The sequence below is a fragment of the Lemur catta genome, chromosome 12, assembly GCF_020740605.2.
Source record: "Lemur catta isolate mLemCat1 chromosome 12, mLemCat1.pri, whole genome shotgun sequence".
In the NCBI taxonomy this organism is placed as follows: Eukaryota; Metazoa; Chordata; class Mammalia; order Primates; family Lemuridae; genus Lemur; species Lemur catta.
In genome coordinates this window covers 5,594,458-5,610,419 of record NC_059139.1, presented here as the reverse complement: position 1 = coordinate 5,610,419, position 15,962 = coordinate 5,594,458, and the positions used below count along the sequence as shown (strand labels likewise).

General features: G+C 41.5%; 1 protein-coding gene across 1 annotated transcript in view; it reads left to right on the top strand.

Annotated features, from left to right (window-relative positions):
* The window catches only part of SEMA5A (semaphorin 5A), a 320,624-nt gene that overhangs the window by 253,539 nt on the left and 51,123 nt on the right, over positions 1-15,962 (top strand). Inside the window, exons 14-15 of the mRNA XM_045566609.1 lie at positions 327-470; positions 8,368-8,515. Coding sequence (XP_045422565.1) covers positions 327-470; positions 8,368-8,515 — 292 coding nt within the window. The remainder of the gene's footprint in view (positions 1-326; positions 471-8,367; positions 8,516-15,962) is intronic.

Sequence of the window (15,962 nt, the reverse complement as noted above, 5' to 3'; positions counted from 1 at the left end):
TAAATGCTTTTCGGTGAAAAACATTCTTCATTAGTTTAATATTTTCATAACTCAGGTTTCTTAATAGTTTCTAATAAAGCCCACATAAAATTATAGTGCACTTAAACCTTTATTCCCAAATTTCCTATCTTGACTGTAAATCGGATGCCCGTGGGTGGGGGACTGACAGTAACTGGGACTCACAGGTCACAGTCCCTCTGTCCCACTGCCGCCCCCCTCTTCCCAGCAGCCCCGCAGGCAGATGGTCCTCTGGAACGCGGGCATGTGGCAATGGATGCAGGCAGGAGCCGGGTGACCCAGTGATCATGTTGCTTCCTCTCCCCCAGGAACGGAGGCTGGACCCCCTGGACGTCATGGTCTCCCTGCAGCACCACCTGTGGGATCGGCTTCCAGGTGCGGCAGCGCTCCTGCAGCAACCCCACCCCCCGGCACGGGGGCCGCGTGTGCGTGGGGCAGAACCGCGAGGAAAGGTAGGCGCCGCGCTGCCCCCGGCGTCGCCCCCTCCCGCTCGCTCCCGCCGGTGAGGTCTGCTTCCCGGCGGTTGTAGTTGGACCCAGCGTAGCTTATCTGCAGCATCCCTTTCTGTCGAGCTGAATCACTTCTTCCTTTTCTGACGTCCTTTACTTTTGACCAAAGCCTCCCGTGGACAGCATTGCTGGGCCGCCCTGGTGCCTGCACAGCTGGGTCGACTCAGCTGAGCAATTCCCAAGGCATCCGAGGCCCAGGGACCGCAGGTACCTCTGTGCTGGGCTCCTGGAGAAAGACTGTTCTTAGGAGAGTTCAGCTAGACCGGTTTCAAAAGCTGCAGTTCCAAGGAAGACCTGTTAAGGTTCCATGTCCGAAAGCTATGGGGCCCCTGGGGTAAAGTTTTTGTCTGAACTCAATTAAGCAGCTGGAGTGCCGGTGAGAACATATTCAGGGTTTTAGTTGTATCTATAACTACTCACTTGTCTATTAATAAATCCCCTCAATGAAGCTGTCCTGTAACCCAAAGTGGGAATTCTTTTCCATATCTGTTTTAGGCTTTTAGCACATCATGGCAACGTTTCAGTTTAGTCTTGGATTTAACAATATATTTCTTTGCATAAAATTCGAATTTGATTTCAGCCTCAAAATCTGCAGTTGTGATTGTTGAATCTTTCTTGCCTATTTTATGTATATTCCAGTTTATCACTATTGGGAAAGACTTCAAGTAGGTGAATTTCACAGCGATTTTAAGATTATTACTCTGCTATCATGACTTAAACGCATTGAAAGACTTTCAATGCCTTTTAATTAAAATGTAGTCAGCTTTTATTTGGTGACATGAGTTCAGTGGAGCCTCTTATGGAAATACCATAGGTAGGTATTTGCTGTGTGATTAGTATTTATATAAACAAAACCAACAGACTTACTATAAGGTAGTTCTCTACTAGGTATTTGTTTTGACCTAAAATCATTCCTAAGGGAATCATTCCTTTCTTTCTTCACTGTATTTCTCACTTACCAATTAATATTTTATTACTTTAGACTAAGGGAGAAATGAAGATGATTTTTACAAAGCATTTGTCATTTTTTAAGTAGTCCCCTGGGATGGTCTTGTGCAGGCCTGTCATTTTCTATTTAACACCAGTTAGTACGTGGGAAAGCCTATTATAGAAGAATTGTCTCCTTGCTATTTCCAAGCCTTGTATGATTTAAAATTGGTTGGAGGTTTTTAAATGCTATAAATTGTCACATAGTACAGGTTGAGCATCCCTAATCTGAAATCCAAAATGCTCTAAAATCAGAAACTTTTGGGCACTGAAATGATGCCAGAGGTGGAAGATTTCACACCTGATCTCGCATGACAGGTTGCAGTCAACGTGCAGTTAAAACTTTGTTCCATGTAGAAAATTATTAAAAATATAGTATAAAATTACCTTCAGGCTATCTGTGTAAGGTGTATATGAAACATAAATGAATTTTGTTTTTAGACTAGGGTCCCATCCCCAATATATCTCATTATGTATATGCCAATATTCAAAAATCCAAAAAAATCTGAAATCCAAAACATTTCTGATCTTGAGCATTTTGGATAAGGGATACTCAACCTGGGTGACCCATTCAGCCAAAATCACTTCCCTGTGTTCAAAGTCTTCCCTAGAATGGAGGAACTGCCGCAAGCCTGACATGTGTTACTGCGTTTCCTAGGCTGAACACACACAAATGCGGCTAACACATGGATGTTTTGTTATCCACATGATTTTTCATAAAGCTACATTTTCAGAAAAAGATCAGGGGAAAAACAGATGGCCAGTGTGTTTGGGGGATTACATTTAAAATGTTCCTTTTTGTGCAGAAGAAATATTCATTTGTAGGTTAGCATTTGGAGGAAAATTTGAATTTAAGTAATAAAAAGATGGATGGCAAGAACAGGGACTTTGTGAGAATTTTATGAAATTTAAACCTTCTTATTGAATAGCCTTTCTGGGGGCTACCAAGACATTAATGAAAACTGGATAAACCAAGTACCTGATGTTTCTTCCTTGGCCATCACAAGCAAAAGGTTCTTAGATTTCTCTGCTATGTTCTGTGGAGCTCTCCACCTAAGAAATATAAAAGAAAAACCATCTTGATTCCAACAATGGAGATATTGGAAAACTAAGCTCAAGATTAAAGTAGACCATGTTCTCCATGGGAGAACACAACAGACTAAGGGCTGCGCTATAGAAGCATTAATAAAATTACATTGTGCTACTTCAACACCACCCCTAAAGATATTATGAGTGGCCACAAATAAATGAATAAATTCTCTCAAAAGATTCCCTAAGTTAATGTCAGGATTATAGTTAGTTACTTCTCATCTGGGACAAAATCTCCAACGTGTGGAATAATTCAGTCAGAATTTTGTTGTGACAAAAATCTCAGAAGTATTCACATTATTTTTTTCTGAAAAAAAATCTCACTTATTTTTTACATGTATTTTAGAACATATAGACACTTTTTTCTTGTTCTGAAATTTCCTTGAAAAGGTTTTCTTGAGTATCAGGAACTGAGTATAAGCACAGATTCCCAAAGAGGCTACCAACAAGGAAGAAGAAATGGCCTTCTGTAAATATCAAAATGCAAAGGTTATTTATCTGTATTCGTTTCCTACTGCCGTGTAGCAATAGATCCACAGCAGGAGAAACAACACATATGTATCGTCTCTCAGTCTCGATGTGTCAGGAGTTCCGACATGGCTTACCTGGGTCCCCTGCTCAGAGCCTCACCAGGCTTCAGACAAGGCATGGGTCAGAGCTGTGATGTGAGCGTCATGTGAAGCTCCCCTGGGGAAGGACCCACTTCCAACACCACGTGGCTGTTATGGTTGCTGTCGGTATTAGTTCACTGTGGGCTGGCAAAACGAGGAGCTCAGTTTCTTACTTAGTTGCTATCCAGAGACGACCCTCAGTTTCTTGCCAAATGTGCCTTCCCAGCATGGTCACTTGCTTCCTCAAACCCAACCACGAAGTCTCCTCTCAAGATGGACATTGTGATCTTATGTAACACAATCACAGGAGTGACATCCCATCACCTTCCCTTTTGCTGTCCATTGGAAGTAAGAAACAGGATCTGTCCACACTTCAGAAAAGGAGGTGACCCAGGGTGTGAAGTCAGGAGGCAGGATCCCTGGGGTTGTCTAGAGTCTGTGTGCCACATTTGATTCTCTAACCCTAACCCTAACTCTAACCCATCCCTCCATCCTCCTCCCATGTGCAAAACGCATTTCACCCACTCCCAAGATCCCCAAGAGTCTTATTCCATTTAATCATCTCCCCAAAGTCCAGAACCTTATCATGTAAATCAGGCCCAGGTGTGAATGAGTCTCCCTGGGGTGTAGTTCCCATCTGTCAATCTCTGGAACAAAAGAGACGAGTTATCTGCCAACAACACACTCAGCGGTACAGTGGTGGGACAGGCCAAGGATGACAGCTATAGACATTTCTGTTCAAAATGCAGGCGGCTGGAAATTACAAAAGAATCACTGCTCCATAACAATTCTTCAGTCTAGATGGGCAAGTGTTGGCAGTTAGTTACCTGATTAAGTTTCAGGGTCCGGGCGTGATGCTCCATGGTTCTTGGCTCTGCCTTCTGGGTTCTTAGTTCTGCTTCCTGAATCCTCCTTCCTTTCTCTTGAAGGTGGCATGTGTGCATCTGGCTGAGTAATCAGCCCTCTTCCTTCCAGCAGAACATGGGGTTGCCGGCAGCCTTGCATTGTCCTTTCTCTGTCCCTTTCCGTCCCAGCTGGTGGTATTTTTGTGGAAATAACTTTCTGGGTCTTCAGTGGATTTCCCTGGGGTCTGCTCCACTAAACAGAAGCCACACTGACAATCCTTTTTCAATTGCCTTTCTCTCCCTTGGGGTCCTGCTAAGATGGCCGAGGGACACCCTCAAGCTCGCTAGAGGTCTCTGGAGTGACTGAGGGGATCTGTGTGGCATACACTTGCTCTCGAAAGGACACGTTCTGTGACTAAACACTTCTCTGATTCTTTTATCTTTCTGAGGTTATAAGGAGAGGTTGTACAGTCAGTCACACCCTCAGCTTTCTACTGTGTGTCCACCTTCCCTGACAGTGCTTGGCAGCAGTTTCTACATGAAGTTATGAAAGACTATTATTTTCATAGAGACTGGGTTTGTGGAAAAATGGATAATTTATGAAGAAACAATGGTGGGTCATTAATTGGCTTTTAAATGCAAAATGGAAATGAGCAGCCATGGGCAAAATTAAAATCTTAATTTTTAATGCATCATGAAATGCATCTGTGACTTTCAATGCTTTGAGAAACTAGGAACTCAAGAGAGCCAAGAAAATTTCCAAAATATTTAGCTCATTATTTGGTCTAAGTCAGCAGCGTGTTGAGGTCTAGAAAAAGGAGGAACCAGCTTCCAGCCCATTGTGTATATGTTATACATGAATTAATAAAAATCTTAAACAAGCAGAGACACCAAGGGAACGGACTTCGCAGCCTCACTGTTGTTTGGGTAAGGGACACTTTCTCACAATTGCAGAGGATCCAGACCTAAGGGCTCACAAGGGCTTTTCCTCTAAGCAGTTTCTTCCAGGGTGAATTCTTAGGGAAACCCCAGACACTCAGAGACAGAGCTAGCCCAGCAGTTTCTATTCTCTCTGACTTTTCTTGTTAGAGATGCTGCAATTTCAGAGGGTGACACCCTAACAGATCCTGGTGTGGCTTGTTTCATGGACTACTGTAGAAGAATTAAGACGAAAGAAAAATAAATAAATAAGGAAGGCAAGTTATCGATAACCTTAAAATGCAGCCAATAGATAATTTATTCCCAGTGGCTGAAAATTCTGAGCCACATGCCCAGGTTGGAGTAGATTTTTAACTATAATAACATGCTGAGCATTTTCAGAGGTGGCCTATTATACACAAATGTGAGAAAGTATTTGTGAACCATGATTTATTTTGCCATGGGAAAATGATAGCTTGGTTGCTGTGCTTCTTATTGAAAGTCAAAGGTTTTATAAGCACTTTTAGTAAGGTTTTCCATTGCCCTCCTTACCTTTTTTTGTTTGTTTTTGGGTTTGAAGGCTGAAATTAGGGTCAAGTTGTCTAGGAAGTCCACACCGTTTAAATGTCAGTGAATCAGCTTGGTAACAGGAGATGGCCTTCTCCTTCTCGTTCTACCCACAGTGAGTTACACATAGATATTTTTAATTAAATGCTGAGAGTTCTGCTATTCTGAGTTTTCTTGACTTCTTCAAAATGTGTTCTCAAAACAAAATGTCAATTTCCTCCTGGAATGCTCCATGCACCGGCACATATGTTAATATTTACTTACGGTAACTCTACACATTTGCACATACCTCCTGAGGTCAAATTCTTTTCACCTACTATGTCCTTGCTTTCGTCTTGACTCCTCCATCTAGAGGCCGTGCTCCCTAATTAGAAGGCTCCTCCGTTTTCCTGCTGCACTGAGAAAATCCGCTGGCCCTGAGCTCTGATGACTGTAGGGGACTATGGTTACTACCTAAAGAGGGAAACCTAAACTAACACTTTTCGGTTGTCTTAAACATTGAAAAGATGAAGAACAGTGATTAACTGTTCAGTTACATTGACTGCTCTTGTCATTGAAAGTTTAGAAAAACTTCGTTGTTTGCCTGATTGGCTCTCGACTCTCTGGGGGCTCCTTCAGTCCCTGCACAGCAGCTGTCTCTCCCTGGAAGGAAGAATTTGGACTCCACCGTCTGTTTGTTTTTCTGTTCACTCACACAGTGGCCATATCTTATTTCCACTGTACCCAACCCCATCTCCAGCTCTGCTTCTCACGTTCCCCGACACCATAATATCTACCCAGCTTGGGATGTCTGTCACTTGGGTTGTCTGTTCCTCTGGCTGGTGTTTGCTCCATCAGCTCTTCCTGCTGGTGGCCTCCATCTGTGGAGGTGCAGACCCCATACTGAAACAGAAGGAGTTCTTCAAATCTGAGGGGCTCCAGGCCACCCTCGGGATGAGACACCAACCCTCAGAGACCAGTCTTCAACCTAACTCTGATGGTGTTGTTATATCTCTGGAGCTCTGTGGAACTTCCTTGGTTGCTTATAGAGTTCAACTTTTTCCACCCTATTTGGTAAAGACAGATCATTCCACTGCCTGATGCCTTTTTCTGCTTTTTTCTTGTCAAAAGAAGAAAAGACCTTTCTTACTTCACTCTTCCCATTTCTACCCTCCATGGTCTTCCAGAGGAGCAGCAGGTGTGCAGTACGCCCCATCCTGTGGGTGCCCTTCAGGTCAGCCTGCTTTCTGCTTTCCACACGGTACCTGTCCCCTCACGTTCTCCGTGGAGCTTTTCTGGCTTGGTGGAGAGACAGTTCCGTCTCACCAGCATTTGCTGCCAGGAAGCAACACTCTGCAATTTACTTGCCCTGGTTTCTGGCTACCATTTGCCCTTCTTTTCTACTCCAGAAATGCACTTCATTTTCCACGTGTAAAGCACAGTGATACCACTGTGTACTAAGACAGTGTATCCTGCCCTGCACATTCTGAGCTGTGTCCATTTCGCTGTGTTTATCTTTGGCTGTGAACACCTGTGATGAGAAAGCCCTCTGTGCCTCTCTTTTCCTAGTGCCCTGCAGGGTAAGCATTTCTTAATAATGACGACAATAAAGGTGCCTAACTTGGGCCAGCAAGTCAGAACCTTTGCCTCCTGTTTCTTAAGGCAGATGGCCTAGCAAGGGAGGTAGACGTGAGAAAAAGTCTTGCTTTCTAGTATTCTCTGGAAGCTAGATCTAGGCTTAGTACATGGAATATGGAATTTAAATAGTCCTTTAAATTTGCAGTCCCTGGCCTGGTACTCGTCTGTGGCCTTTTACGAACTGGGCCACTGCCTGAGCTCCATCCCCCCACCCCCAACCCCACCCCTGGTCCATGGAAAAATTATCTTCCATGATACCAGTTCCTGGTGCCAAAAAGGTTGGGAACTGCTGCCTTAAATCTCCAAGTGTGTCTCACTGTATTTAGCAAAGTTCAGAGTAACTTCTTCCTTCCTATGAGCTGTACCCTATAGGCTATAGCTATGCAGACTGTCTCCTTCTTGTTTTTTGTTTGTCTGTCTCCCTCACTTCACTTCATTTCACTTGTAGTATTAAAGATTCAAGAGAAATGTGACTCATTATAGGGCAAAAGGAGGCCATGGGTATTTGGCTATAAGTTGGCAAAATGCGTGTCTATGTAGAAGTTTAGAAGTGCGTTCAATCACTGCAAAATGGGACTAATATTTGTAAAATTGTATAGTAATTCAATTATTTATAAATAACTGGTGGTCTTTCAAATTAAGATTGTTTGGCATCATTGTGAGAGCCGACACATAAACTTAAAAACACAATAACCTAAGTCATATGTAGCATGGACCTTCATGCTAATGTCATGCTTTAACTTTTCTTTAACTTATCCTGATATAAATATAGGATTTATGTGATTCAAGAATGAGAAATGAATTCCAAATAAAGCTATGCTGACTTTGTAACTACTGTATCTTTCAATGTTTATGTTTAGAAGATAAATGCCCTACTTAGATATTTTCTGTACGCTCTTATTTTTGGGTGTCTGTTTGAAGGGTTTTGTTTTGTTTCTCCTTTAATTGGCTGCACAGGAAGATCCATCCTGCATTGTGAGTTCAGCATCTTCCTCATTGTCTGCCGTGCATCCCATTGTCTGTGCACACACAGCATGGCCAGCGCCGCATCTGCCTCCTGCACTGTGCAACCACTGAGTACAAAAGCCCCTTCACGCAGAGCATGCCCATGTGTTCAACATCTGGCACACGGATGCACAGTGGAAATGTCAGTGATTCCAAGCGGCACTAATCAGTTTCCTTTTCCTCTTGGTTTCCTCATTACAGATACTGCAATGAGCATTTGCTGTGCCCCCCACACATGTTCTGGACAGGCTGGGGTCCTTGGGAGCGGTGCACAGCCCAGTGCGGGGGCGGCATTCAAGCTCGCCGCAGGACCTGCGAGAATGGGCCTGACTGTGCTGGCTGCAACGTGGTGAGTAGCCTGCTCCTCACACACAGCCCACTCCCGAGCTGGGCGTCCGCACTCAGCACATACGGAGTTCTCTGCCCACACAAATGCTCCGCACACACTAGGTGCTCTGCCTGTGCTAGGTGCTCTTCAGACACTTTATGCTCTGCAGGTACCAAATGCTCTGAAAACGTGACATGTCTAGACGTTAGGTGCTCCCCACACAATAGGCGCTCTGTGGGCACCGGGGGCTCTCCCACACCAGATCTTCCACAAACATGAGCATCTCGGCAGATGCTAGATGTTCTGCAAAGATTAAGCGCTCTGTAAACACAACACGGGCAGCCTCTAGGTGCTCTGCACACACTAGACAATGTGAATCATTCAAGTTTCTCTGGTTAATGAGAACGTCTAAAGAAAATACTGCAAATTCAGAGTAGCTTGGAGGCTTCTTGAATTAAGTATTCACATATGGGATAAACTGCCCTAGGAGTTTTTCAGTTCTGATTTCTGAGCTATGACAAAAACTTCAGCCTGTAACTACGGTCACTACATTTGGTTTGTGATGTGGAGTAATGTCCCCGTGCTGCGTCCCCACCATGGCAAAGAATGAACGCCACGGGAAGAACCTGACGCACTCTGGGGACTGAGAAACTCCGTGGAGCTGTGTTCAGAGTGAGTCGGTGCCAATTGAGAGGGAATATAAGAGAACTTACGGTTTTGTTTGTCTTCTGCCTTAGCAGGTCATATTTCTTTTAACACTTTACACTGTCTAAATAAAATTCCACTTACTCAAGCTCTTTTCAAAAGGCCTGTTCTTGCTCTTGTTGTGTCTTCTATAAGGATGACTGAGTATTGACACCTGCTGGGCATTCATCTCATTCCCCTGTCCCTGGTGCTGGCTCCACAGAGGGGACCCAGAGGGACAGTGGCCAGTGTTCTGGTGGAGACACTTAGCAGGACAGGGTCTGGCTTGGCATCCGGCAGATGTTTCCAGCTGGCCTTTGCAGCACTTTAATCTCTTGGTTCATGAGGCTGAGTGATGTTTTTGTTCACTGTAAAGCCTGCTTTTGTGAGATGCAAAAACCACACAGCCCAGATAGCCTTGGGAAATTTCAGGAGAGGAAGAGTGTTATGAGGTGCTTTGTCAGATATTACACCAGGCCCAAGGAGATTTTTGTTATTGGGATCTTCAATTAGATTTGTTCCCCTTCATGCTGGCAAAGATACTGTAGTAGCTCTAATAAAATCTATTACTGATTATAGAGACAGTTCTTCCCAGATCAGCTTGAACTATAAACCATGAACATTTTAGGGTATAGTTCAGGACTATATATTTATTGATATTTCAGATGCTGAAATTTTTAAACTGTTTATTTTAAATAATTTTAAATGGGTAAATCTATGAATATTCATATATTCTAGGGAAACCATTTAAAGGGGTTAGCTTTATGCTTTACTGAAGCAGATCGTCTCCTGTTGCTGGTGGCATGATGTCTGTACACTGAGATCTGCATTTCCGTGTCAAGGTGTGTCTCACCTGCTGGGAAACCCCGGGGATGAACGATCTGAGTTGATCTTACACTTTAGTTTCCACACACTTTGCTGTATGGAGAATTCAGAAAACAGTTCACATCATTCATTTTCTCATTGTGAATTGACTTCAATAATTATATTCAAAAACAATTTAATGAAAGAAAAAATATATTAAGCAAGAGTGTAGCATATCTCTTATATGGTTACTGGAATGTGTGTGTGTACAAGACACATTTGATTATAAATATAAAAAAGTCTTTCTAAAATGTCAATGTATTTATTGCTTTATTTATTACAGAATTATGGTTTATGAAACAAATGTAATTTCAGATTTCAAATTCAAAAAATATCACTCATGTCTCCAATGAGATTACTGTCAGTTTTTAGGTAATTTAGTGGTTTGCTTTTCTTTTTGTTTTTCCCACCAAACTTAGTCTACTGGCAATCTACTTTCAGGAAATTGTAATTATGGTAATTGCTCAGGAAGGAGCAATCTACTTCTTGATGGTAGAAATACATTTATTTTTATCCTAACATGGCTTTCCCATGCATTCCAGTTTCTCTCTCTCTCTCTCTCTCCCCATTTCTCTCTCCCTCTCTCTAAAGACTAGGGCTTGCTTTCTCCCCTGAGCTGGAGTGTAATGGCATGATCGATCATAGCTCATTGCAGCCTTGAACTCTTAGGCTTAAACAATCTTCTCACCTTAGCCTCCAGAATAGCTGGGACCATAGGTGTGTGCCACCAGGCCCAGCTAAGTTTTAGTAGTTTTTGTAGAGGGAGGATCTTGCAATGTTGTCCAGGCTGGTCTCAAATCCTGGCCTCATCTGATCCTCCCATTACAGCCTCCAGAAGTGCTGAGATTACAGGGATGAGCCTCCATGCCCAGCCAGTTTCTGTCACTCAAGGCAGCAGTACCAGCCCACATCAATGAAGGAACATAAGCAAGATGAAGGACTGGCTTGGTTTCTTTGCACTGCTTGGAAAATCTACTCTACCAATTAAATTCCTACAAAGTTTATTTAAAAATTATAGTTTTCTAACTAAAAGCAACATTTCTGGCCTTCATATTCTAGCTGCAATTTATAAATCTTTGGCCACGACATGTGTTTGTTTTAAAAGTTCTTTTATCCAGAAAGCAGCTGTAGGTTTAGGAAATGTATTGATTTTGGAGTCATGAAGTGATCATCTGCCTGCCAGTATCTAGCTGGATAGCAAGGAGGTAAGATGATGATTCCTCCCACCAAGAGCCCTGTGTCAAAGATAGTGACACTTGCAAGATGTGACAGAAGGTCTCACATTTGAGCCCTTTCTACTCTCATTTCTTTAATTGTTATCCCAAGATTTCAGCTGCTTGTCTGAGCTCCAGCTTATTAAAATGATAGTCTTCTAACAAATGTTATTTACCCAGTAAAGTACAGCTTTAAAGTGGAAAGTGTAAGAACCTTTACTTCCTGAACGTTATAGCAGTTTACAGGAAGAGTTGATGATTTCAAGTATGAACTGAATATAAAGGACTTTCCCTGCTCTACCAGTTTAAAACTGAAATTTCATGAAGATTTCCTCAGTTTCACCAGGAAATTTGTATGTCCTTGTCTTTGACTAAGTTGCCAAGCGTTTATTTAAATCTCAATACAAGAGGTTTAGTTCAGGCAGTGAAGGCCCCCTGCCAAGAACAGTTAGTTCTCCTGTGAAACCCTGCATGTAAAGTTCCCAGTGTTGAAGGCTTGAGGAATGTGGATCCTGAGGTTAGTTTAGGAGTTGACTGACAGACACAGAGGGATGACCTGGATCTCATGCTGCTACTTAGTCGTGTGTAGCTGAGACCCGCTCACTGCCCCCTGGGATTCCTGTCTGTTCTAAAAAGTTCAGGGCCAGGCCCTGAAGTCATTGATTCTGTGATCCTGGTACTCCTTCTCTGGACCCTGAGACAGGTATGTCCAGCTGACTGCCACTTCTAACAAATGTCCCTCCCTGGTGGCTGAGACCTCTGATGAGCCTAGGATGAGATACACCAGGACACTTGAAGAACAGACATTTACTCCCCACTTCCAAGCAAGCGAAAACCACAGGAGCACGTGGACTCCTTTGGTTCTCGCTGCCCTTCCCCAGGGCTGCATGTCATCCCTGCACACCTGCAGCTGCACGGAGCAGGTGGAAGGGTGGGTGGCAGGTCAGAGAGGACCTGCCCCTGCGTGTCCAGGAGCCTTGCCCAGCTGTTCCACCCCTCCAGGTCAATGTGTCCAAATGAAATAGGGGACATTCACACCTGGCTGATGGAGGTATTTGGAAGATTGCATATGATACATGATATTTATATGTATCTAAGCCCAGTGCCAAATCTAACATGGACATTCATAAAATAGAAATTATTGTCACCATGATTATTAGCCTCAACACAGTTTCAGGAAAAAAATGTTCTATCCTTTAATAACATAACAATAAAACAAGCATTTTATATTTTATTACATTTTAAATTCTTTTATATTAATATCTTACATTAATATATAGATATGTATTAATATATAAACAGCACTTATATTTTATGTTAATTTATTTGGCATATTTACATTTCATTTTTAACCTATTTATTAATAGTAACTATAACAATATTTGTTGGATATTGTTTTGATAATAGTAACCATAACAACACTTGTTAGATCAAGTCTTGTAAATTCCAACTTACTGTGTAATGTCAAATTAAATATTAGAAGTAACTATAATCATATGACATTATAACTATACATACTGGAGTTGTTTAAGCATGTTACAATGGCCTGAAATTGTTTTACATATTAAAACAATTAACTTTTATTGAGTGCCTAGCACATGCCATGCATGCACTAATAGTAATTAAAACGTATCATGTTTATTCTCCCTGAATCCCTGCAAGCAGTTTTCATTATTACCTCCACTTGGTGATGGGAAAACTCAACTTGTGAAAGATTAATGAACTTGCCTCATAGCATGCAAGTTGCTAGCGGGTATGGACCAGCATTTCGGAACCGGTTTGCTGGGCACGAATAGAATTTCATGGCGTGACTCCATTTGCATATTTTATTTGCTCAATGTTAAGTGATAAATGATAATTCCTTACTTTTGTTTATGTTTATTTAGGTCGAGGTGTATCTTAAGAGAAGGAGGACCGTTTTGTCTTTTCATAAGTCTTCTCTGTTCATCAGCACTGTTGATTTTCATAACGTTGTGGTCATTCTCTTTCTGCCAACCATGAGAGTAGCACTCAGATTATCACAAGCATGGAAATTCAACAAACATAAACTCATAATCGTAATTCTGTGTTTTGGCTGAAAATCACAACACATGAAAGGAAGAAAGATATAAAATGTTGTGTTGTATAAATAGGATTATTTTTAAATTAATGTAGCTAAAAATTCCCTCTAAGGTTTAACAGATGTGTGAAAGAATAGAGCTGAAGATGGTGTCAGATATAGCTAAAATGATTTAAAAAGAGAAACAGTACAGCCAGCACTATATTTCTTACTGAAATATCACACAAAGTATGAAACAATTGACCAAAAGCTATGATTTAAGATACCAACAGGGAGCATAGGATAAGAATTTATTTCCTAGATACAAAAGAACTGGGCCACAGAAGGCCCGGAAAGGTCAGGAAGAAACGCATCACGATCGATACACGCTGTCACAGGGGCTCTGTGAAGGTTAATCAGAGTTGATACAACAGACTAGAATGGGTTTGTGTCGAATAATGGCTCAACGGGTAAATTTAGGAGCAAGTGAAACCTGGCAATTGGAAGTTTAAATGGGTTGTGATGTATAAAAACTATGACAGTGTTACAAAATACCACACTTTTGTGTAGCATATTAGGGTTTGCAACATGTTTTGGGGAATGTCATCTCATGTACTCTTGATTTTCCAAATAAGAAAATCGAGACCCATAGAAAACTAGTTACCTACTTGCAGCTCTGCAGCCGGGAAAGCGAGACTCCAGGGCCAGGGCTTTTCACACAAAGGTCCTGAAAGGACCCGGGAAGCTGTGACCCCCTCAGAAAGCACAGGGGCAAGAACAGTCAGGGAAAGGCAAGAGCTAATACCCCACACTCACGGTATGAGATGCTTAAAAAGCCCAAACAGGCACATTTGTATTTGTTTTAGCTCCAGTCTTATTTATGAAGTCTCGGGTGAATTTGCCTCAGGCAAGTAAAACAGGAGCAAGCTCAATTTTCAAGGACCTCGCTAGTAGAACTAAAATCATTTAAGTTCACATGATAATTTTTTAAAAAGCATGAGCTGCATCCAACCTTATCTGCTTAATATTACTGCTCTTACCCAAAATCCAGGATCAAAATCAAAGTTCAGGATTTTTCTACAAGTCATTTGCCTTTTTTGGTGTTTTTTATATTTTGGTATAATTTTTTGTAACTATATTCTTAATTTGGTGATATTTTAAAGGATACTGTAGACAATTTTTATAGTTTTAGTTCAAGAAATGTTTTAATCTCAACTTCTGAACATGCTAATGTTTCAATAAGTATGAATAATCTACTGGTGTAAAATATATTTTTTTAACATTATATTTAGTAAAATATTTTTCAAGCATCCTTGTAGTATATCTTATTAGACTCTGATTCCTGGGACAATGGTACCTGTTAGTTCCTTATTTTGCCTGTATCAGGTGAGCAACATTTTAATGCTCTATGGAAAATTTATACGTATAGTTTTTAGAAAAAACAGTTTCCCTTCTTCGTAGATGGCTAAAAATATCTCCAGTTCCCCATTTAATTTTTAGTACTACACGTATTTTAGTGCTTTAAGAGTATAACAATCTCCTTACAAAGGTGTCTACTTAGATTCAAGTGGGACAGCTGACACCCCCTTTCATCATAAAATACAGAGGAAGGAGAACCTGGGGCAGACTGAGGTTTTTTACAGTTCAATAGTTTTAAAATTGGCTGTTCGTAATTGTTATTCTAGTTTCCTTTGCATTCCTATTGGATGTTTCCTCGCTGTTGAACAGTGGTTTCCTAGAGATCTGTCGTCCTTCTTTGGAGGACAGGCAAATTTGTATAAGGAGATACGCGGAAAGTTTTCTCTCTGCTCACTTATTTTTGTTTGCTTTGGTTGCCTTTGTGCAATGTGACCCCAACACATGCCAGGCTGCAGGTACTCGAACATTGCCAGCTATTCTAAATTACATGTGATAGTAAAGTCCTGGTATTTAATTTGGGTCTAGATCTGGTCCCAAAAGTTTACTTGCTGCCCCTAACAGTACTCTCAGTGCCCCACTCACTGATGGGGTCCCCCTTGCCTGGGCTCTTCATTTGAGCGACTTATTGATGTGTCTGGAAGCTGTTCTTACTTTCATGAGCCAGTTGGCCTGGTTTAGATACAACTAATTTTATCCACTGTTTATGAAAATAGCACTTTATAATCCTAAAAAGGCAATTTGCTTAAATAAAATTTAATACATATATAAAATAGTTGATTATAACCCCACTGAAAACATACAGAATTTTTATAGATAAAGATAATATTTTTCATCACCACCATCGTCAACCATCATGATAATTGCTACATGCCAGGTATTATTTAAAGTACTTCTTAGGGAATTTATTATTTATTCCTCTCAACGTTCCAATGACATGGTGTTCTTTCTAGAGTAATCATCTCCTACATGGTAGTAACTTGGCATGAAGCAGCGGATGGCCCAGCTCCTGCGAGATGCTGCCAGCCTCAGGGTCAGGCGTTTGCAGTGGTAGCTACAGGTTTCCCTCCTACACTCTGTGGCCTCGTCTGATATTCAAAAAGTAATTTAAAAGCATAAATAATACAGTTTTCCTAATGATAACATTAACACCAACATGCTTATAGAAATCTGTGTTACCCAGCTGAGTACAACCAACCAACAGCAAATGTGGTAAAGTTAATCATCCCAACCAAAAGCTGAAGAAAAGCTA